Raw genomic sequence first — 25,190 nt, 5'->3', positions numbered from 1 at the left:
GGGCAAGAAGGTTACGGTGTTAAGAGATACCGGCAGCTCCACTGTTATCGTGCGGAGAAATTTGGTATGGGAAAGTCAGTTAACAGGCAAAATGAAACCAGTTTCTCTAATTGACAGTACGCTTCGGATGCTTCCGGAAGCAGAGATTGAGGTTGAAACCCCGTACTTCCGCTGGAAGGTTACCGCTCTATGCATGACGACCCCCCTGTACGACCTCGTCATCGAAAACATTGACAGGGCGCGAGGGCAGAATGATCCAGAATGTTTAGGGGAAGACCCGAAGCTGGAGCCCCCGCCGACACAGGGACCGCGAGATACAGCAGAGAACAATCGCGTGAAGGATCTCACTCGAGCCCAAGGTGAAGCCTGGGCGCAAGAGACAGTGAATGAGAACATGATCGTATTGAATGAGTTTACGTGCTGGGCAGCTGGACTTACGCCGGCACGACTTCAACCGACCGACAGTGTAAAGGTGACGGAGTCGGCCAGCCAGGCCCAATGCTGTGACATGAACAAGCTGGTAAGTAAACAGACAGGACCCGTTGAACGTTATGACCCGTTGACGGTGTCGGAAGTGACAACGATGGCTGAGACGCCGCCTCAGATACCGTCGTCGGAAAGGGCTCGCCGAAAAGGAACGAGGAAAAATAAGAAGAGATCGAGTGAGCACCGCAAGAAAGGGCGCAAGCGCCGCTCGAAATGCACAGGGTAGGTGTCGAGGTCGATTCGGAATGTGTTTGACAGTGCTATATGTTAAGTTAATGTGGCTGTTATCCTGTGTCACAACTGTATGTCGAGTGAATCAAAGTTTTTGTTGCGGTGATGTGATGTGTAGTATTGTACCATTGTTGTAATGAGAGAACTTTGTACAATTTTATTGTTTGGAATATGTGATGGAGTGTTGTACCCTTGTACCTGCGGTTATATTTCACGTGTTGTGAGCTTGAATTACAATGTACAATTGTATTGAGTGATCTATTGTGAATATGACGTGTCATGAGCGACGGACTATGTTAGTCTTTGAGAGTGTGGGGACTGTTCGCGCACGTTTGTGTGGTTTTAAATATTATGAGATAATATTCTTAAAGTGGGGGGCAGTGTCACAAAACGAGCGCTCAAAAAAGGGCAGCCGCCAAATTCTCGCGACGAAACGCCGGAGTGACGCCGCGAGGTCAACAATAAAAAAAAGAAAACAAGCATCCAAAGACTCCCCGGGCACGCGTCCCTCTCCCCTCGGAAGCGTATGTTCGCCGACGAGCCTCCTCACCCCACATCGGTGGCCGAGCAAGCCCTGGAATTTTCTCGATGGAAAGGGGCGCGGTGATGCCGGGCTGAGTCATCCGTCGCGGACGGCCCCCGTAACGTCTCGCGCTCTCCCCCTGCCTTCGCTGCGCATCGCACCGACGAAATGATGAGAACTTTCTGGAATCTCGCGCGGAAGGTATTCAATAGAGCAGCCGAGATGGGAGATCAAGAGAAGACGGAAGTTAGCGCCAGAGCGCGTAGAGTATTCCGCCGTGTAGTCGGCGAAGGTTTTGTCCGTATTGACAAAGCAGGAGAAGAAGAGGATTTCCACCTGAGGGGTGAAGGCTCGAGCTACAGGCAAGAGCGTGTGTCTACCGCTATCGAGCGAAGACGTGTGGCAACCGCTGCGTGTGTGAAGCCGACGTGTTTCCGGCGAAGAAGTTTGGAGCTTGGAGAGAGGCCAATTGAAGACGCGAGATTTCCTGGAAGAGAAACTTCGGGGGCAGCGGAACGACAACAACGCTTGACTTTGAGGGAGTGATTCTCGGAAGAGTATCATTCAGTCTTTTGTCTTAAGGACTTTGGACTCTAAGTTTTTGAACTCTTTCGTCTTTAAGTGTCTTGGTTGTTCGATGCATGCCACTGCATTGTAGTGCGTATTGTTGTCTGTGTCCGTTGTTTCGAGTGTGGCTGATTGTACTGTGTAGTACATTGTTTGATTGGTGACATATTGTATTCAACTATTTTCGAGTGTGCATATTTGTGTATCATTTTTATCTGCCATTATTGAGAATATATTTCTGTTTTGTTTATCAACTCTCGGCTCTGACTTGTTCTTTGGGCCACCGCCGGCGTCCGCTGGCGCGCCAAATAGGACCACTTCTAAATTGTCCACGCTTTCGTGGTGCGGTTCGGGGGGCCGATACTACGGCCCTTGGAATTAGCCCGGCGATTGCCTCCCGAGTTAACGGGACCTGTGACACCTATTTTTTGTAATGCCGTAGTGGGTATCAAGCAAGTGTGCTTGCACCAGTTACCCAAGGAGTGTTTATAAAAGGCTTTGAAAGGCCGCTCTTCTGGCTTTCGCTGTGAATTTGGTGCGCCTTCCATAATATTAGCTTTTTTGTTTTGAAGGCACGTCTTCGAAACATTATCCTTACATACGAAGGTAAAAAAATGAGCAGATCTCACGTACCTTAGGAATTGATTCTATGCGAAGAATGCGAGGCGACTGTGTTGTGATTTGCTTATTGTGCGAAACGTTACGAAGTGACACTGAAGACATGTACAAGTTAACACAGAGACACGTTGAACAGGCGCATGTTATTTATATAACCAGTCTTTTAGAGTTGCGCAAGGATGCCAACAGCAGTATGAATATTAGGAGCGCCAGAATCGGTAAGCTAATATGAAGCACTGGGGCTCACGAGGTAACAGCCTTGCACACTAGCACATAAACCACCTTGAGTGCATGGCTTCTAGCTACAATTGACGCTCACCCGACGCGACGGCTGTATCTTGGAAGTACATATGGGATATTTTTAATGTTTCATAGCCAGCACTTCAACCACAATTGATGTTTAACGAACAATGAGGTCTACTTCAAAATAGCTCCGAGACATGGCATGGCTCTCTGGCAAATACTTGAATGCCACGCAGAACCGCTGGGTTCGATTCCTGCTGGGACCCTCAGATTTAGTTTTTGCACAGTAGGGTCAACACTGCCGGTATCAGTTTTTTCTTAAAGCTCACGCTTTAAAATTACCGACTTCTGTACTCGTCATTCCTCGGTAGCTTTAAACTGTCAATCACCTGCGGCACATAGCTACGCGTACGTGACGGCATTGTGACATTATACATGTCAAGACCAGCAAGTCATATTCATCAAATTATCTTACCCTCTCTTACTAATTTTTTGTTCACCCCAAGTTAAAAGGGTGATCACCAGAGCACACACACACAAAAAGAGAGAGAGACAGACTGATAGAGGGACAGACAGACAGAAACAGATAGAAAGACAGACAGACAAATAAAAAGAGACAGACAGAGACAGCTAGACAGAGACAGCGAGACAAAGACAGAGACAGAGAGAGAGGGAGAGAAACAGAGAGACAGATAGAGACAGACGATGACAGGGAGAGGCACACAGAGACACAGACGGACACACAAAGACAGACATACATACAGACAGACAGACAGGCAGACAGAGAGAGACAAAGAAAGAGACAGACAGAGAGAGACAGACAGACAGATATACTCTCCCCTCACAAACTTTAGCGTAATTGCATGGTAAACCTGCACGAGAACTGCATTTTATCAAGATGAAAAGAAAGAACGTACACGATTTCAGCAGTCTTGGCCATCGACAAAAGTGGATAATTATGCATCATCACTTCTTTCATACTATTAACAGAAAAAGAAAAAAAAGATCCATGCACACAGACAACCAATCTGCGAATTTGTGGGCATCGCATTCGCTGATAAATGCCATGAAATTGCCAGATAAGTTTCAATAAACATTAAGTTGCTAGTATCTTCCTTTTGTATTTGTCCTCGTCCCACTACTTGGCTGAAACCCCTCGCTATGGCCGATGCTTCACTGACGCGCTTATCTTGAATTTTTGCAGCTTCTAGTATGCCACGTGCTCTTTGGCGCTTCGCTTGCACGAACACCTTCATGCTACTAAAAATCGACTTTATCTTTTTGGCATGTGCCCGACAAGTAATTAACAGGCGATTTATAGTGTAATAGGTCAGTTAGAGCGTTTCATTGACCATAATTACATATGTCTGGCCCACACATGCGACACTGCCGGTCAAGGCAAATTCATATGCCGCTTGCGTCCTACAATGTAGGGGCACGTATGTGTGTTTTATGCCTTCATGTATCTGTTGATTTCGCCACGTCAGAAATGGCGCAAAGACGTGAAAAATTACAGAGCGCCGAGAAAACGAGAAGCCTAGATCTTCCCGCCACGCTATTCAAGCTATACCATATTTTGTGGCATCACTTTCGCCTCTTTCTCTTCTTTTTCTCAGGTGGCAGTTTACGTCACCGTTGAATGTGGTACGCCCCAATACCACCGATTTAATCCTGGTAGTCACAGATAACTATACATGGTGCAGATACGTACGTCAGTGAAGATATATTCAATAAACTAATTTTCTTGTTTACATCTAGGTCTTGCGGGGCAAATGTACTATCATGCCGTTGCGAAGTTTTAGCGCATGCACATCGTTATATGCAAGATTGCGTGGTTTTAATAAAATAGTTATTCTGCATTCATCCCATGCTCTACTCCAGTGCCGCTTGCCAAGCGCGGTTTAAATTTACCCAGTATTTGTCCACTCGTGTTTTGTTTCAGCTTTGCGAGATCGGCTGCACTGGAACGCGAAACAGTGCTGCGCCCTCGTCGACTCGCCGAAGCAGGGGAAAAAGAGCAGAGAATTCTTCAGGAGATAACCAATTTCTTCAAAACAGGTGCTTGACGAACAAGTAGTATAGCGTAAGGAGAGAAGAGACCAAGTGAGCTTAGGCGCACTCTTTTCTTATAAAATTTTCTGGTTTTCGTCCCTGTCTCAGGTGATGTGAGGTGGCTTAAAAAAAGTCGCAGCTTTGCCGCAAAGGCAAAGCAATGCACGTGATACCAACAAATTGTAAGGTCACGCAAAAAATGGTAAGCAGATCTGAACATGCCCCGCGTTTCTCACGCACATATGACGCACAAAAAAGTAATCGCAGGTACATATGAACACGAATAACTTATGACAAACGGTACAGAACCTTCAAACTTTCATAGCCGCTGCATGCCTAGCTGTGTCTCAAGAAGCTTTCTCGGTGGCTATATATACATTTGCGCATGTTTTGAAGTGCAGTTCACGATTGTGGCATGGGTGATTGCACAAAATCACTTACACCAGAAAGGTGGCGTAGTGAATGTGAAAACTGCAAATTCAATGTTATGTGAAGTAAGGCTGGCAGTCAACTCATTCAAATTTGATCTCACCGAACTCTACAAAATGCTGGTGTAAGAGAACAGGGCCGCTCCAGGTACACGTTTTTTTGTTGTTGTTGTTGTTGTTGTTGTTGTTGAGAGCGCAGTCCATAGAAGCTCCCGCCTGTTATGGGGCACAAGGCGCCCATTGATAGTGGCAGCCACAGCGCGGCAACCATAGCCCCCCCGCCACCCTTGTTCGCTCACGCTATAAGCGCGCGTAAAAAGCAGCGGTCGGAAAGACAATGTTCGCTCCGCAAAGAGAGGAAGCTAGCGCATCCTTCCATGCATATATATACATACATATGCATATTCGTGAAGGAATGATGGCGGTGGTGGCGGCAAATACCACCCGAGACTGTCCATATAATTCCTATCACCATAAAAGAAAAGAATAAGCACCAATTCTCCCAGCTCTGGCCACTACCGCATACGCGAAAGGCGGAAAAGTATCGCACAGCGGCCTTCCAGCGCACATAGTAACAAGGCACGGAGAACGTGTTAGTTGTTGGTTGGCTGATTTTCGACCGATGAAGACCACGCCGGATTAAGAAGGTCAGTAAGCCCTTTCCCACTTCTTACACTGGGGTTTCCCCGGTAAGTACGCATATGGCTATGAGTGAGCTCACATGGGTTGTAGTTGCTGCTGTATGCTTTGTTTTTTGCAGTGTCGCTGTAGCACAGGCGTTTGTAACAACTTTTGTTGTAAACGCTTGTGATCACACTAAGTCAAGCGTGAAGTGTGCTCTAAAACAGACTCACCTCCTGCGGTGTCCGAGTGTACTCAAAGCATCTCTCGACGGCGACGAGATTAGTTTCCGTGTCCGATGTGGCCCGCACAAGCATGTTCAGCGTCGAGGTCACCTGGGAGCCAAGAGTCACAACACGTGAGTGCCTCGTAAGAGTAAACTAATATTATTAGACAATGAAAGGCACCCACGAAACGTTTGTGTAACACACTCTAGCTGAAAATAACCGAAAGCTGAGCTACTTGGTAAGTATTCATTGTAAAAAGCAGGACGTGCAAGCACGGATCCGATAAGGAAGTTCAAAAAGAACAAGCGCCGATGAACCACTGAGCATTGTGAATGCAAAAAAAGGGGCGCAGCTTTTTTTTTGGCAAAAACCTGTTTCGTGTGATAACTTTTGTAAGCATTTTATTTTATTTCATTTTTTATTGGTTTGACAATACATGTTTGCCGTAGTGGAGGAGACAAAAGGAGACATTATGAGTCACCTGACGGTTTCTACCACCACACTGTATATTCTTCACACAGAACAACAGCATTAGCATAACGACTGCATTGGCTAAAAAAAGAATTAAGAACAGAATCACATTACAAAGAACTAGGAGAAAGTCTATACAAAATAGAGACTACAAAAAATAGTGATAACGAAAAATTACAATGTTATACGAAGTAAAGATGGCAGTAAACTCCTTCAGGTCCGATCTCACGTAACTCTACAAAACACTGGTGTAGGAGAGCATGACCGCTCTAGGTAAACAATTGGCACGGTTTTATCGTGTTCCGAGCGCAGTCCGTAGCAGTTCCCATTTGCTATGTGGCACAACGAATGCGATGATGGTTGCCGCGACCATAAGCGCCCCCCCCCCCCGCCCCCCACTTGTTCACTTCCTACTGGGCGGCAGAAATTAGGTGCCTTTCTCTTCTAACCACTACTACCACTACACCCCCACGAGAAGACCACGGCCAGAAAGGTGATGTTCGCTCTGCAGAAATAGGAGGCTAGCGCATCCTTCCCTGCATAAATATACATACATATACGTATACGTGAAGGACGGCGCATTGCAATGACGGTGAATTGGCAGCAGCAAGCACAGGACCAAGCTAATTGGCGGAACGTGAGAGAGGCCTTTGTCCTGCAGAAGACGTAGTCCAGCTGATGATGAGGATGAATGACAGTGGCGACGGCGGTGGCAAAAAACCAGCCGGGACTCTCCATATGATTGCTTTCAGTCAAAGAATACAAGGCTTCCAAAATCGGTTGGATTACATGCACGTATCATTGCAAAGCAAATAAAACAAAGTGTAGACCACAGTGTTACTTATGGGAGCATAAACGCAGGCTTTTGTACATGATTAGCCACAAGAGAAGGTACATATACAACACTTTATGCATACTAATGTGAGAAAATGAAATAGCTAAGTGCCCTCAAGCCTTTAATGCCTATATGAGCTCTAAGATGCACATCTTCGACTTCTTCCTGAAAAAGATGATGTAGAAGAAGCAGACATTACGAAAGTTAGTACTTTGGTATGACTGTTTAGCAGATTAGGAATTTGCCATTTTTAAAGTTGCTGACCATAGACAGTTTTAGGTCTTGGTTTCAAAAGAAGTAGGATGTTTAACTTTGTAGTTTTGAGAGATGTTTATGTAGGTAGCGAGAAACCGCCGAGGATCATTTCTGTAATTTACAAATATGAGCTCGCAGAGATTCGCTGGTCATATAACTCACGATTTCAAAAAAAAAAAAGAAAATGTGTTCTGATAAAGAAGTGCAAAGATACGTGTTCCTAGTACGATAAGTTTCGAATGCAACGAAGAGCTTTTTTGCGAGATATGGTTGTTTAGCTTAGACCACCACGTTACTCCCCAAATAAGAAAACAACATTGCAAACGCGAAGAAACCGAAGAATAGTACGATTAGTGTTCTAACGAGTTCGGTAACAATGTGCGGTATCTAAGTTGTTTTTTCAATAAACTTCCAGTTGCAAGTGTGCACCTATGTTGCTCTATTTTCTCTAGTCCCATACAGCGCGCAACTTTTTTCATTGACAATGAACTACTTTCAGCTAACTCAAATAGCTGTTTTGCTACAGCAGAATCGCGAGTTGTACGAGTTGGTGGATGTTCGTCGTGGAAAATATTTTACAGCGCAACGGATCAGATACGGACAGAGAAAGGACACAGCACTGAACTGTCAACTGAAATTTATTTAGAAAAAGAAAGGACATATATAGCAGACAATGAGTCACCAAAACTGTGCGCATGGGCACATGTGTTAGAGCACAACACGCTTCATGTCTTGTCTAACAGGAAGTTTTATTCTTCGTCATGAAGAGTGATAGATCTATGACCTATGCAAGTGTTATTAGACGTAATAAAAAAACCTGAGGCTATTTCACGCGTGCGCTGATCCACATAACTATATTTAATGAAAACGCGCACGCACAGCGTCACGACAGACTGAAGATAAAAAATTAAGAAGTGATAAAAACACGCAGTGATCCAGAACAACTTAGTGACAGCAGTATATAAGGGCGTGTCTCAGGGCGTATATAGGGTATCTCAGGCGCAAAAGTTATGGTACTATTTCTTAGTGCGAACGCATTTATTGCAATAACTTTCTTTAGCCTCCACAGAGTCGCAGCTGATAGGACGAAGAGGAAGCAAAGGGCTGACCCACTACGCACGTGTGTGGTTCTTCGAATTTTCTGTCACCATTAAAACGTAGTTGTGTTCAGTACGCTCTGTTTTTTATTGCCGCGTGCTGCAGGATCGGCTGTGTCGAGCCACAATACGTGGGGCCGAAGTCCCGTGATCTGCGGCTAATCGGCGACATGGGCGGCAGCATCAACAAGTACGATTTCTTCGAAGAATAATCGTCAGTGCTTGGTAAGCCTCGTCGGTGGCCCCAACCAGCAACGTCAACAAGTTGACACAAGCCCAAGGCTTCCTGTGAGTACACTGCCAGCAATGGATTGTTTGAAACAGAAGAGAACATCGGCACGCGCTCAGAATACCAAGATAATAAACGAGGCGACAGCTAGTTTGGGAAGCGAGAGCGTCGATAGAGCGACACTCATTTCCTTGAAGGAGCGGCTGACATCCAGCAATGAGAAGCTGAAAAAGATATCCGAAGACACGGACAAGTACATCCCAACGGAGGAGCTCGCGTATAAATGCGCCACAGCAGCAGACTATGAGGATCAAGTGGTCGCGATACTTGCACGCCTTCAGTGTCAAACCGAGGACATCAACAACTTTCAAAGATCCGTCGACGCTGGAAATTCCGCGAGTACCGTTCATGTTTCTGCGAACGTCGGCAACGTGAACGTATGTCCTCGCCTACCTTAACTTCAGATGAAGCCATTTAACGGAAACATACGTGAGTGTACTTTTTTCAGGGAGCAGTTTGATGGTACCGTTCGTTCAAATTCGGCCCTAAGTGAGACAGACAAGTTTAATTGCCATCAGAATGACTTGATGAAGCTGCTGCAGCAATCACTGGATTTGTGACTACAAGTGCATGCTATGTGAATGCTGCGCAGCTACTCAACGACAGATATGGAGACAAACTGCAAATCGACCAACACCATCTATGAACCTTGAGAGACATTAGGTGCGCGAGACTGGCATCTGAGGCCAAACAGCTGCGCAATTTACACGATCAAGTTCAGATTAACATGCGTGGTTTTGATGTGCTCAGGGTGCCCACAAGCAGCTTTTCTGCGATGCTCTATGATTTACTCCTAAAAGCACTGCTGCAAGAGATCATTTCTTTTCACCGCCAGCACCAAATAAATGACGTTATGTTTCCAGCATCGTTTGCAAAAAATGAAGGAACAGAGTCATTGTGTCAAGATCTCGAAAGATTTCTACAGCTTACCCGCATGGAAATCGAAAGCCGAGAGTGATCCGGGACACAGGACTCATCTGAACGCACTTACGACAGCAAGCATGTTTCATCGGCATCTTTGCTGCATACCACGCATACCAAAAAGCAGAAATGTGGTGAGTGCTTCTTCTGCAAGTAATAGGCATGAAACACAAGTATGCGACGGTTTTCTAACGTTTGAAGAGAAAAAAATAGACAAGGCAAAAGTATGAGGTGCTATAAATGAGCTATAGGAGGACACCTAGTCGGAGATTGCAAAAGACGCATAGATTGCAAGTCTTGCAAAAAAAGGCACGCAACAACCATGTTTAACCCAAGCACAAAGTAAAGAAGTGATAAGAAAATGAGCACTATAACAGCATCTGTTAGCGAAACGCAGTCAGATGAGAGTGAAAAATCAATAGCCGCAACAAGCTGCCTATTTGACAAAGAAGTGCATCTACACACCTTCCGTTGTTGGGCGGGAGGAGATAATAAGGCTTGCTACATAAGAAGAATGTTAGACAACGGCAGTCAGCGCACATTTATAAAGAACTCGCTGCACGTTTGCAGCTAAAAGTAATGGACGAAACGAAGCTGGCAATGAATACATAGCAATAAATACAATAAATACATAAAGAGAGTGGCCTCGCGATATTGTGTCTCTGCAGAAAATAAAGTGGGCCACATCTGCTCAGCAGTTTTCAGAAAAATAGTTAGGCCACATAAGTGTAAAAAAAGGGGATGTGCTATCACGCATGTAAAAAGCAATGTGTTGTTCCTTGAGCAAGTTGCGTTGTTTACAGAATACCACTGGCATGCGGCTAGGCGTACATCGGGCAGACCGGTAGATGCGTATGCGAGAGCACAGCAGCTCATCAGTGGGAAGTCCCTTCACCCATCTGGCTGTGATCAAGGTAGCCGCCAGCCTGCTTTTGATCAGACAACAAACAGGGGCTCCGCGGGAGGTTGTTGAGGGCCTCGTCATCCACAGGGAGGGGCTGGATTGCATCAGTCAGCCCTTCATAAGACGACACTTGACATTGGCCTGCTGAGCACACGGTTTATAGTTTTCTATCAACTCACTGATTTTGATAATATTGCATGACAGTTCAATGTGATTTTCGCAAATAAAAATATTTCATTTGCTATCAGCGTGTCATCTGTGTACTTTTATTTCGTGTGTTGTATTTTCGCGCTCCTCTATATCACGAACTGACACCAACTCGCCCAAGTTTTTATTTTAGTGAAGTCTCCGTTTATGCCGTCATACTTATTAGGCACTATATAAGAAAATCCCCTGGCTTGAGCAGTGCTTGAGATGCCTTTTAGTTTTAGTGGGAAAATTTTCGTTGTGTTTTTCTAGCTTATTTCTATTTTCGTGCTGAAAATAGCACCAGCTACTTGCACAGCTATGGGCTGGTACAGCAAGCAGCATGCGTGTAACGACAAATGCAGCAGAAAGACTTGGCTACGTGGCGGGACCTTGACCAGGTCAGCCCACGAGCGGGAGGACATCGTTCATAGGAGAATCGGATGTTTCAAATACGCTCACGAGTAGTGGTGCACCTTGGAGGGCTGCTGTGCACATCTGCATTGTTGGTACACTTATCGACGCCGAGTTTTCGCAAACTACGCCGCCACCGAAGTCATCAAAGCATCACTTAATAAAAACATCTTGAGGAACACACGCACTATGGCAATCAATTTAATGGGAAGCACTGAGGAGTTGAGAACTGCCTTGCTAATCTTCGAGACAAACCGAGCCATTCATGGTAATACCATGTTGTTCGCTACCACATGTTTGCCATGCATGCATAGCCTCGTATAACTACGCACAAGAAGCATTCAATATCGTACAGAGAATGCACACCTGTCAGGTTTGTTCGTCGCCCAATGCCATCATCCCATCCACATTTTGGTACATACACACTCCACAAAACGGCTGAACGCTCACCGAAACAGTGCCGCGAAAATGAGCCCTCACGTAATGCATATTTCACAATTTTCATGTTGCGACCAATCACTTATGTTTGTCACACAGTCTTGTCACGCCGTAACAACTCTTGCATAAGTCCAGTGAACCATGGAGGGTCAACTTGTCGACTCGTTGGTTTAACATATCTTAGTGTAACAGTGTGAAAGACGAGGACAACATCGGCACATACACAACAAACGCGAGTCCTTGGAGATTGTTTAATGTCAATCATCACACAAGTAATGCATACATCAGACCATTTTCATGTTACGGATTACCGAGAAAGATAGATATAAAGATGGATGAAGTGACTATTCCCCCCCCCCCCTCTGTAGGCAGCAGTTTTGATCCTGTTGTGTCCCTTTCGTTCATTTGTTAATTATGTTCATTTAATAATACTGTGAGCCCTGTTCAGGGCTATTACAGGAGTGGAAGACACAACGTAAACATACAGGTCATGTACGTACAGAAACAGAAAAAGCTTGAAAGAATATAATAAAATCGGATATATCACACTTTTGAGGATATAAATCATGTATTTATAACATCAGAGTACTAGCAGTAGTATACAACGAACATACGAGACACTTGGGAAAAGTTCCAAAAAGGTTGATTAGTTGTTCAACAAAAAAATGCATGCTGGTGTACATTTGTTCATGAACTTCTAATAATACTAATGATGGCAGCCTAGAGATTGCCACACTTGCTCTCTCTCTAAAGCTCACACTACAGTTTTTTTTAAGAATAAGTGAACTTACCGTGAGCGCGTAGCTGACCGAGAGACCGGCGAGACCTGGCGACAGAGTCTCCCTTGTGAGGACAGCCAGCAGCGCGGCTATAAAGACGATGCTGTAGCCAAGAAACTCCAGCCGGATCGAGAGCCACCTGCGCCACTCCTCAGAGTTATGCTTGGTCACCTCATGAAGCAGAGGAACCACAATGTCAACAGAAAACTGTGGTCAATTCGTTTGTTTTTCTCTTCGTAAAATGTAATAAATGAGTAGCGCACAAATCAGACGAAAGCACGCGTAGACATCCTCATGCTATTTCGAGAACAGTTGCCATGCTCCAAAAAGCACGCAATATTTTTCGCAGCCCCACGTTAGAGTGCGTATATGGCTGTATTTTGTCTTCTCTCTCGTAATATACTGCTTGCAAGCCTCCCTTTAATTTTTAGTTTTTTCTCTTTTCAAATACTGCAAAATCTCACAGGGATTATTACAGGAGCGGGAGTTAATTCACACATGAATGTACAGAAGTAATGCGACCGCAAATTATGCGCTCTGTAAGGAATAGACATCTACACGTATAAACAAAATTCACTCTCCTAACTCATTCACAGTAAGCAAATACATGAAACATACCACAACAGCAAAATAGCAATAAAACAGCAACAGAGTGGCATGCGTCCGCGTCAAACAGCTTCCTTTACGAGCTCAGGGAATATTTTTAGCGTAGACTGAGTAAGAATAATTTCATCTAAGGCATTCCAGTCCCTTGTGGCTCGTAAAAAAAAGAGAAGCGAAATATATATTTAGTAGGACCAGAGTCCTTCAATGCTTTTCTGGTCACGAAACTCCGCCCGAAGGTTGATATAGGGACAAAATCTGTCGCTAGAGGCGCCACCCGTCGTATGGGGGCCACAAGCCGCCGCCACTGCTGGGCTTGTATGCGCACTGCAGCCGACGTTTCGACGCGATTGTGTGCGTGCTGTTCTTCCTGTTACCTTTTTTTAAACGTCCCTGAACGCATCAATGCCACCAGATAAATAAGTTGAAACGGGATCCAGTGTCGACGACGAATGAGAGCTGTTTACTTTGGAACGCACGCGTAGTTTACTTGGAAGTGCGGGCCCACCTTATAAACAGCAGCGCATTGAAGGTGTTCTCACACCGCGCGATAACGCATTGTTTCAATAATTGTCTCATAGCCCAATAATATGCATACTTACGATGCCTCGAAGCTGTACTTGCGAGCTATAGCTCGCAAGTGTTAAAAGACGATGCTTATGCTCCATGCTCTTGATGCGAGCAGCTACTGCTTGATCTGCTCGACAACATGTTTGTATTTGCGCCCGGCCAAAGGGCGATTATGTTTATGCGGTAGGTGAGCTTTATATTCTGGTAGGGCCGCTAATAGGGGGAGGAAGGTGAACGAAATGAAACACGACCTGGTAGTACAGGAGCAATCACATTGGTTTATATCCGGCTCGCTTCTCGCGCGCTACTACCCAAGTATTCAAATGAACTGAATGGTTGAGCCAGAAGTTTTATTCCAGACCTTTCAATTGAGTTTATACCCAAATGCGCAGTTGTTTTGGACACACGTTTGTGAGCGCCGATCGCTTTTTTGACGCGGGGACTTTCGATGCCGAGGGCTTTCGCGACCGCTCTAAACGTGCCCAACATTTGATTGACCACTTCTTTCCACGCAGTTTACACGGGACATCCGCCGCTTGACGTTTCCTTGTGTTTACTGTTTAGGGCATTATTATTTACCGGCCGACAACCCATGATTTCTCCTGGAACGGAAGTACAGCAGCCTAATCTGGAAGTTCCGTTTGATGCCAGTGCTAGCCGCTTGGCCGCCTCTGCCACTACCGAGGTACCTCATCACACATTTGTTTTTATTTTTTGGGTGGGAGTGGGGGAAGGGCGGTTATGATTTAAGGCATGCAATAAATCTTACTTTTGGTGCTAATGATACGCCGCCTAGTAGTCAGGTGTGAACTTATGAATGGGAGATTAACATATGGTGCGTGTAATGGGGAGAAAGTTGGAAAGCATTTATTTACACAAAGTACACTGAGAACAACACTTTGGAGAAGAAAAGCACTAGAAACTATTGCAGCTGTTCTGAGAAACGTTACACAATCTGTTACTCTACTGTACAATGTGTATTTCGTTTCATTAACAGCTGCACTCTGCCTTAGCTCACTGCCTAAAATAAACTGTATTTGCATATACACTATTTACACTATATGCAGATAAATATGAATAGTACGAAAATAATACAGTGTATTGTATACAAGATATACAACACTATATACAAATGGGAAGGCGTGCTCACATACAAAGCCATTATGCTTAACACTGGGCTTCCACCCACCACTTGCAGGGCATGAACTGCGCACAGTTGCCCGCGAGGCTTTGTTTTTTTCTCGAGCGAAGAAATGTAATCTACATCTCAAAAAAAAAAGTGTACAACCTCAGCTGTTGTTCCTAAAAAGTGCAGCAGACAACCTACACTTGCTGACGCTGTGCGGCTGTCGAGCAAAATGCCCTCAACAATCCTCGCGTACACGTCACCGCATGCAATGTTTTGCACCGTGTACGTCTCTACATGTTCTTCAACAATTTTCAGGAGAGCAAGAAGACGGCTGCTAGGTACTTTCAAATAGCCCCTCGATTTTGTTTGTGGCTTTGTCAGGTACGCCGGGAGCCCGTCAAAAATTCTTGGAACGGCGTTCGTGCGAAGCCTCGGTCTCTCTCGCTGAAGCGACATGACCACCCCGTTCACGATGTGCTCGTCGGTTCTCACAACGTCGCTAGCATCAAAATGCTTTTCGCACACCCGGACGTTCTTACTTTCGAAGCTGAAACCGCCAGCTTCCAACCGCGGTATAGCTCGCTTCCATTTCTCTCGGAGTAGGGCGCTACTTGGGAAACAGAAGAGCGACGCCTTTTCTTTGTTGCTTCGGTATCCGGAGCTGCAACCCGTCACACAGCACGTCTTAGGCATTGTTCATTCGAATTTTCATGCCGTCCACCTTGAGCACGGTGCACTGGCACATGAAGTTCGCGTTTCGCTGATGCAGAAACCGCGAGCTGCCACCACACAACGCCTTCGGGATGCCGCCGCGGCCAGTGCGTTCCGCCGGGCGCAGCGGGGCGATGGCCCCCCTAGGACGGCTTGCGCCGCGTAGCGGCTGCTCTTGGCAGCATATCAAGCTCTCCCATCGAGTGACGGAGAACTTCCGTGACCAGAACGGTATTAAGGGACTGTGGTAGGACGAAATTCTTCTAATGTGAATCTGTGTTTGTGTCGCGTTTTTCTGGCACAGCTGTATGTGACAAATGACCTGGAGTTGATCTTAAAGCTATTTTGTAACAACAGACACAGTAATTTCAATCTGCACTTTTGCTCAATTAGACAGACTAGTGAGGCCGACCAGCCGAAGAAGTTCTATCGGGGAATCACTACGCCTGTAACGATTGAAAATGGAACGAACAGCTTTATTTGTACCTGCTCAAGCGCAGTGATGTGTTTAGTGGGCGGAAACCAAGCTATGCTAGCGTATTCTAATGTCAGTTGGATGAGACTGGTGCAGACAAGAAAACGTGTTTAAAAGGTGAACCCGGCAAGCGATCGCTTGAGGAGGAGCAATTTATTCACTGCTCTTTTTTTTTGATTTGCCGCACATGCATATTCCAGCTTAAGTCACTGCTTATAGTACACTTAAATTTTTGTACTGTGAAACGTTTCGTAGGGGGTGTTGTTGATACTCTAAGAAAGGTAATTCTTGATTTCCTGTTTTCAATGTTCATGTACACAGTCTTTCCTGCATTTACCACCATTTGCCAGTCTGAACACCACTGCATCACTTAGTACAGATAATTACTAAATTTTGTTTGGTCATCTTCAGTTTTGATTGTGTGATCCAGTACGCAGTCATCTGCAAATAGCCCAATGTTTACGTCTACGTGCTTAGTTATATCGTTTATATTGCCACCTACACTTATGAGCCGGCAAGCCCTAGCGAGCCGAAAAGGGCAAAGAGAACGAACAAGTGTGTTAGCGCTTTGTTTGAAGATACAAGCTCGTGTATTTCTGCCTCGCTGTTCCTGTCTTCTCTTTACGGCTCTTAGTGCGTAACAAACTGGTGCACATGCTGAGTAATCTATGCACCATACCCCTCCACACAGCAAGAATTCAAGCGCCGAACCGGTGGTCACTCCTGTGCACCGAGCCAGCATAAAAACCCGAGGGCAACCTTCTGAGTTTGGACTGCTCGCAAACAACATCACAGCTCCGACCAGCCCTACGGACACCAACCCAATTGGTACGAAAGGCACAGCGCCGCTTCATTGCACCTTACACCGCGAACGCCAAATCCCTTTCATGGCACTGCACTTGAGTATGTCTAAGATTAGCTTGTTCATTACGAGTTAGCTGTCGTGCACAACCAGTGAGACGACGCAGACAAACTGAAGCACGTCTATGTAACTCTTTTGGACGGCGCACGTATATGGTATGAGAACCGGGCAGGTATTCATACATCATGGAAGACCTAAAATGCTGACTCATTGGGACATCTGCCAGCCCTAACCGTCGGGAGAGAGCTGAGCACGATCTGCAGTCCCGCATACAACTGCCAAACGAAGAGTTGCGATGTATGTCGAGGACATGACGCGTCTTTTTCACCAAGCTGACCCCGGCATGCCCGAATAAAAGGTACGGTACCTCATGCGTGGGGTGAAAGAGCAGCTTTTCGGTGGACATGTGTGCAGTCCAACCAAGACTGTTAAAATTTCTCACAGAAGCCGTCACCATCGAAAGCACACGTCGATTAATTTGTGGGGTTTAAAGTCCCAAAACCACCATATGATTATGAGAGACGCCGTAGTGGAGGGCTCCGCAAATTTCGACCACCTGGGGTTCTTTAACGTGTCGAAAGCACATGTCAGCACCGGGCCCCGTCATACAAACGGCACGTCAACGCTTCAACTACGCAATACTTGCGAGCTTTCAGTGGCCAACTGGATTTTCTCCGAGAGATCATACGCTCAGTGATCCGCGAAGAACTCCAGAAACTCTCAGTGCCCTCGCAGCCCACTATCTCCTCGTTCAACGTTGTCTGAGATGAAGTCCAGCATGCCTTAAAAGAACCACCTTTCATGCGAGATTATCAACCACCCAGTGACTTCCCACGCATGCCGTATGCTCAAACTTTGCGGCAACCTGTAACACCTGGAATTCCGCATGTCACCATGGCCCCAGCCATGCTGCAGGCGGTCCAAGCGGCGCCATATCATAGCGCACCTCGCCTGATCACGTGGAAATCAGACGTCTGGCGTGCGCCAGATCAACGTCCTTTCTGCTTCCACTGTGGCGAAGCTGGGCATCTGTACCAAAAGTGTTCTTACCGACAACGTGGACTACACAAATTTTCGACAAACTCACCGCCACTCAGTTTCGGTCTGCAGCACCCTGAAATTGAATATTTGGCTGAGCAGCCCGGAAGTTCGTGATCTTTGCACCAGTCACGCTCTCTGTCATCGCGGCTATTTTCTAATCGTTATGCCTATTCAAGCGTGGCGCAAGGTCAGTCACCCAGTCTACGCCGGGAAAACAAACCACAGCGACCTTCGGGGGCGAGGCCGCTCATACCGGACAAGCTCAAGGCCTCCTACCGAGGCTTCCGCAAACTGGCGATTTTCCGACGACGACGACACCAGCTGGTTCCACAAAGATTTCATTAGACATTCCAGTGCTGCTCGACGGTCGCAAAGTGAGTGCTTTAGTTGACACGGGTGCGGATTTTTCTATATTAAGTGATAAACAGGCTGCTCTCCTGAAGTAAGTGACGATGCCTTGGAACCTCAGGTCGATTCGTACTGCTGGCGGGCACTTGGTCACGCCATTCGGCGTTTGCACAGCACGAATACAGATTCGTGGTTCTACCTTTTTTGTCAGCTTGAACGTTCTCCGTCAGTGTTCTCAAGACCTGATCATTGACATGGACTTCCTGAGGGAGCACGGTGCTATCATCGACGTTCGACAACGCCTCGTCACGTTCTCAACAAAAAGCGCCACACCAGAGCTTAATCCCAGCCCCGATTGAGTATGTCTGCGTGTAATTGATGATGCTGGGGCGATAACACCACGCTCAAGTGTTATGGTTCAAGTGGCGTGTAAGAAATCAGCACATGGTAAAATGGTGGAGATCAATCGATCCCTACTCTTTTCTCAAGGTGTCTGCGTAGCACGAAGTCTAGTAGACCTCCAGGCTGGCCACTGCGAGGTTCTTGTTACAAACTTCATCCACGAGCACCGATACTTTTTTCCTGGTACTGTCATCGCCTATGCCTACCCAGTAACCAATGCGACAGTGTGTTTTGCTTTCGAGGCAACCGATGATGCCAAAAGACCACTCCGGGGTGTCGACATAAATCCAACGCTTTCTGACGAGAACAAACGAAGGCTTAACGACCTGTTGATAGAATTCCGCGCCTGTTTTGCACGTTCATCGAGAATCCATCAGACATCGATTAACAAACACCGTATTATCACCAAAGGCGAAGCGCACCCTATACGGCAACAGCCTTACCGCGTTTCACCAACCGAACTACTCGCAATTCAAAAGCAAGTGAAGGAAATGCTTGAAGCTGATGCAATACAACCATCAAGCAGCCCATGGTCATCGCCAGTGGTCCTTGTAAAGGAGAAAGATGGTACACTTCGCTTTTGTGTCAATTATAGGAAGCTGAATAACCTCACAAATAAAAACACGTGTACCTGTTGCCTCGAGTGGATGATTCTCTTGACAGGCTGAGACGAGCAAAGTACTTTTCCTCAATCGATCTCAGTGGTTATTGGCAAATTGAAGTCGATGAAGTGACCATGAAAAAATGGCTTTTGTAACTCCTCATGGTCTGTATGAATTCCGAGTGCTCCCATTCGGCCTCTGTTCCGCTCCGGCCACATTCCAACGAATGAGGGATAGCGTTCTCGCTGACATCAAGTGTAAAAAGTTGCTTTGTCTATCTAGATGATGTCGTCTTTTCAAATACGTTTGACGAGCCCCTTCGTCACATTTGGAGTGTTCTTGAAGCTGTACGATCCACTGACCTTACTCTCAAGCCTGAGAAGTGCCATTTCGGCTACAAAGAACTGAAGTTTCTTGGTCACGTTGTGGGTGCTGCAGGCGTTCAGCCCAATCTCAAAAAGACTGCCGCTGTGGCCGCTTTTCCAGCTCTGACAAACAAGAAAAGTCTTCGACAATAGCTGGGGCTCTGCGCATACTATCTTCGCTTTATTGAAAGGTTCTCCAAGATGGCGGAGCTGCTCATCAGACTTACGCGTGACAGCACCCCATTTCTGTGGACTGACGAACAAGCATCGATGTTGCTGTCTTGCAGAACAGCAACATCGATTGTCTTCCCCTCCCGTACTTGGTAATTTCGATGAGGACGCTGACGCAGAGGTGCGCACTGACGCAAGCAACATTGGTCTTGAAGCTGTCTTGGTGCAAACACAAGATGGGACCGAACGTGTGATCGCCTACTCGAGCCGCACTCTATCGCGTGCCGAAACCAACTATTGAACGTCAGAGAAGGAAAGTCTCGCGGCAATATGGACGATTACACAGTTCAGGCCTTATCTCTATGAATGCCCATTTAAAGCTGTGACTGATCACTACGATTTATGTTGGTTGTCTAATCTCCGAGACCCCTCTGGGAGATTAGCACGATAGAGTCTGCGACTTCAGGAGTTCGATGTCACCATCGTATACAAGTCGGGTAGAAAGCATGTAGACGCCGAAACACTATCACGAGCACCTCTGGAATCTGACCATACAGCTGTAGAAGACGACAGTGCCTTCCTGGGGACTCCCAGTGGGATGGACCTCAGTAAGCAGCGAGCGGACCCCTAGTTAAGGCCCATCATCGATCATTCAGAAGGCAGCACCCCGTCTGTTCCTCATCTACTTTCCCGTACGTTGCCGTCGTTTTGTTTACGACAGGGCATATTATACAAGAAACCACCGGTGTCTGCAGCAGATCTTATCTTCTAGTCGTTTCTCAAGACCTTCGTGATGAAATCCTATTAGCCTGCCACGATGAGTATCCAGCCATCTGCGATACTCGCGAACACTCGACCGTGTTCGACAGTTATATTTCTGGCCGAAACTGGCAGCTTGCGTCAAACGCTACGTGAAATGATGCCGCGAATGTCACCGTCGCAAGTCACCACCAGCAAAGCCTATAGGGCTCCTATAACCCATCGAACTACCGCGCACGCCGTTTGATGCGATCAAAATCCTTGGAAAGAATAATAAAAATTACATCAATTTGTAGTTGGCTGCTAACATCGTTGGCAAAGTCATAAAGCGTTTTTAATAATTAAGTAACAGTCGACAGGCCGCTACAAAACCCATGCTGATTGGAGTGTAATATGTTGTGACTTTAGACGAACTCTTAAATATTTCAGGATGATGTCTTCCACTATTTTGCAAGATGTGCATGTCAGAGGTATGGGTCTGTAGTCAGCTGGGGAAATCGTATCACCTGATTTATGCACAGGTACTATCTTTGCTAGTTTTCAGTCAGCCGGGAGATGACCAACGCGAAATGACTAAACATATTAGCCGACGTAACTTGCTTACAGGCTCAGCGTATCGCTTTAAAAAGGAATTAAGAACGTCATCTGGACCAGTGTTTTTCTTTTCGTTGAGTTTTAGCAAGAGGGCTAATACACCGGCCTGCTATATGAAGGGGATGTCTAATGGTATATCTATGTCACTTAGTAAGAACTGGCCGCATTGAAGTAGGCCATTATCAGCGGTGAAAACAGGCTGAAAGTAACTGTTCTGTTTTGCTTCCGGGGTAGGCGTATATGCTTTGTTAGTATGCTGCACGCTTATGTATCGCCAGAACTCATGAGGCACTGTTTTGATAAAACTGTGTAAAGAGTAGCTTAGAAAGTGTCGTTTCGCTAGACTTACTTTGGTCTTAAGGGACCTTGACAGTGCGGGGATTTCCGACGCAATACTACTGCGTGGGTGTACTCTCTGAGCTTTTCTGAGCTTTTTTTTATTTACCCTTCGTATGAATTCTGTCGTGCGTGATCAGTAATTTGCGCTTTCTGATGTTTTTTTTTTGTTACTGCTGGAACAAACTTGTCTATGCAACGCCTTACAATATTTCCTAATGTTGACCATACCATATTTACCGCTGAGTGTTTATTTGAGTAGAGGTCTAAAACGTTGGAAACTCTTGAGCAAGGTATGGCATGATGGCAGCGTAGTCCGCTAAGGCGAACCATCTCTGCTAACTCTTAGGAGAATATGTTGACCTAGTTGGTATTGCTTCCTGTGCGAAGCTCTGCCGCCTGGTAGCACCGAGAAACGTGAAGACCTCTACAGATTTGCAGACCGAAAGGAACACGCCCCCCTTTCTCAGAGCTTTCTTGTTCTTGCTTACTTTGTCGAAATATTCGTCACTTTCCTATACTTCCCAATCTTCTTTCCTGTAACTGATATGTTTTTCTCACGAAAAAGTAGGCAGGTGTTGCGACCTTCCAGGTGACAGCCAGTCACCCCCTCTTTTCTATGTGTCGTGGGGTATTTGTGTATTCAAAGGAAATAATTTTTCTGCGAGTCAAAACAGAACTTCTTTTCATCAGCGGCAAAACGTAATCGAGTTTGCGAACTCGCCCGAGTTTCTGTATCCGCGACTGCTTAAGTTTTTTCTGGTACTCGAACATCAACCCGGAATATTAATTCGGTAGCCTGCCAACGCACACAGGCATCAACGCCGAGTGAAAACACTTGCGTGTGCACCGAAGTCGCGCTACGTCAGCCATCTGCATATAGCGGCTGTAGAGGACGTGGCAGGTTCGGCATCAGTCATACTGCGTTGACAATGCCTGTTTTCCTGGGCGTCCAGAAGTTCTCATTTGAATACCTGGTGGCACCCAATTGCATCCATTATTGTGATATCGGCAGTGTGGACGGAATTGATGCCGGCATTTTCATGTTAGCAGCCGAGCAGCGTAACATCGTCGTTATAGTCCTTATTAACATAAGTGCCATAAACAAGAGCTGGCAAGACCTGCTTGAAAGAAGGGTCGCACTAACTACGAACTACCTCGATACGTGACGATTGCAGCCCTATTATTTTCTGGCTGCTTGTTCTGTCTCAGCAGTGGTAAGGACGCTATAGCCTTTAATAGGTGTCACTTTTCACGCGTCAGTACATTGGTAAAAGAAAATGCTTATAGAGTCATTGACTATTTCTCAGCAGAGGCATTCATTCGCATTCATGTTTTTGTTCCATTATCTTCTTTGCATGCGCCTCTTTTCCTGCTTCTGAGTTGCAGTCACTATGGTGACAGCGAAACATGCCAACCACATGCGAAGTGAAAAACTCGACTAGTTCATTTGGGATATGCTTCAGACTAATAATGTAAGTAGGCTATTTGAGAACTTTACCAATGTAGGCGTCCAGTATGACACCGTACTGCACAACTTACCTTCTCTCCATACACTTGCAGTGGGACAGCAGCTAACCTTCATTTTGCGCCTTTCCCGTCGTTACGAGACCAAATATTCTCAAGGCTTCACTACTTTTGCTCTTTTGTAATCGTGATTTGTGCGAACGCTGTTCTGAAAGAACGCCATTGATGTGAAACAGTGGCTTGGCCATCAGATACGCACCGGCTGGCCGCGATGCTGGGAAAGAAGCTGCTGTGGTTGATGTCGGTGAGTTCATTGGAGCGAGCCACGAATCTCTCGCCGGCGCCGTATGCCCGTATAGAACTGCTGCCGGACACCGTCTCCGAGAAGTGAACGTAGATCGGAGAACGAGAGATGGATTCCAGCCGCTTCAGCTGACGCGACGTGGCTATGTAGAATTTCTGGAACAGGCAGCCTATCATTAGTCTCCGAAACCATACAGGTGGCAAGCATTGTATGGAAGGGCCTAATCAAGAACCTGAAACAACTGACACAAAGAGACTAAAAATGCTCCCCACATAATTCATATCACGCTTAGTACAACTGGTCAACCCTTGAATTCAAAAAGTATGCTCACAATAAGTTTCACCAAAAAGAGAATGCTATGTGCTGATCACCTGTACAAAGTAGTAGATAATGAGCAGTGGGATCACCGCCGCCAAGAATATAGGATTCTCCATGGAGATCAGGATGAACGACACCACTGTCCTGAAGAACTGCATCATGAGCATTCGTAGGTTGAAGCGCAACGTCACATCAGCCGTGTCGATATCCTTAGAAAACCTGCGTGGAGAGGCAGATGTTTGGTGGTCCTTTTAAGTGGCACAAATAGAAATGGCTTATACGACGGAATTGATTTCTAAAGCTCGAACGGCCTTGACCGGAGATATTTATTTCGCTTGCAGAGAAATTGCAGGCGTGCGCATTCTGGCTTTTTATCTTGTGCACATTATACACTGCAGAAAAAAATTAGTGCAACAGACAGCGTAATTTCATCAGTACTGAAACAGCAAACTTATCACTCATATGGTTCCATGTCAGTGCATTGTCTTTAAAACTTGTGAAGCAGGAATCGCCGCGTTTAATAGCAGTTGCGCCTTGTTTGCTTCAACAATTGGTATTGATTGATTTGTGGGGTTTAACGTCCCAAAACCACCATTTGATTATGAGAGGCGCCGTAGTGGAGGGCTCCGGAAATTTTGACCACCTGGGGTTCTTTAACGTGCACCCAAATCTGAGTACACGGGCCTACAACATTTCCGCCTCCATCGGAAATGCAGCCGCCGCAGCCGGGAATCGAACCCGCGACCTGCGAGTCAGCAGCCGAGTACCTTAGCCACTAGACCACCGTGGCGGGGCTCAGCAATTGGTATTGTTATACTGTTTAAATTGTAGGAGGCCAAATAGAAAAAGCCATTAGAAATTATTTCTGTTCAATCTCTTGAAATGTCCATCAATTTGCTGCATGAATTATTCGTGCACGTGAGTGTTTTCAACAGATACAAGCAAAAACATTGAATCTACGAAATGGAAACGCGTAGTGTGTATCAAAAAATTATCTTGACCCATTCTTTAATGGTTATGTAAAAATAATATCAAGTGTGCACATATAAATGCTCTAATAGCTTTCTTCACATATCTTCTTTAATCTTACGAGTCGAAATATTCACCACGTGGACCTGCAACGTTGTAAATGTGTTTACCTTTAGGTGTACGTATGTGAGCCGACTAATGAACTTGCTTTCTTTGATGCTGGGTGTCCTTTGAATACTGCGAACAGAAACCCAATAGCTTGAAGCTAGATAGCATCAAGCTTTGCCTTTACACTGCAAAATCTTGCCTCAATTTACCATCATCTCATCGCGAAAGCATGGCGTCCGGGTACTAATGCTCCAATACAAGCTAGAAAAAAGGGGGCGTCGCCGCTTGAGCGAAGACATACTAGAGTGAGGTCTCAAATGAAACAAGCTACACATGTCTAAAATTTCAGCGCTATTGGTCGCTTTGTGTGCACCTTTGTTTATTTTGTCCGAACATGTATTTTTTGTAAGCTAACTACTATTGCCTTCCGGATAATAAGCATGTTCAAGTGCAGCTTGATCCACTTCCTCA

The 25,190-nt window shown here is 45.9% G+C and overlaps 1 protein-coding gene across 5 annotated transcripts in view; it reads right to left on the bottom strand.

Annotated features, from left to right (window-relative positions):
* LOC119166718 (ATP-binding cassette sub-family C member 3) overlaps window positions 1–25,190 on the bottom strand; it is a 308,522-nt gene that overhangs the window by 59,844 nt on the left and 223,488 nt on the right. For all 5 annotated transcript variants that reach the window (XM_075882443.1, XM_075882442.1, XM_075882441.1 and 2 more), the window contains 4 exons: window positions 23,696–23,861; window positions 23,280–23,479; window positions 12,598–12,724; window positions 6,003–6,104 (listed from right to left, as the gene is read on the bottom strand). In XM_075882443.1, the coding sequence (XP_075738558.1) occupies window positions 6,003–6,104; window positions 12,598–12,724; window positions 23,280–23,479; window positions 23,696–23,861 (595 nt within the window). The remainder of the gene's footprint in view (window positions 1–6,002; window positions 6,105–12,597; window positions 12,725–23,279; window positions 23,480–23,695; window positions 23,862–25,190) is intronic.

The sequence above is a fragment of the Rhipicephalus microplus genome, unplaced genomic scaffold (genome assembly GCF_043290135.1).
Source record: "Rhipicephalus microplus isolate Deutch F79 unplaced genomic scaffold, USDA_Rmic scaffold_12, whole genome shotgun sequence".
Classification (NCBI taxonomy): Eukaryota; Metazoa; Arthropoda; class Arachnida; order Ixodida; family Ixodidae; genus Rhipicephalus; species Rhipicephalus microplus.
The sequence above is the reverse complement of the archived record's forward strand: the minus strand, read 5'-3'. Positions and strand labels throughout refer to the sequence as shown.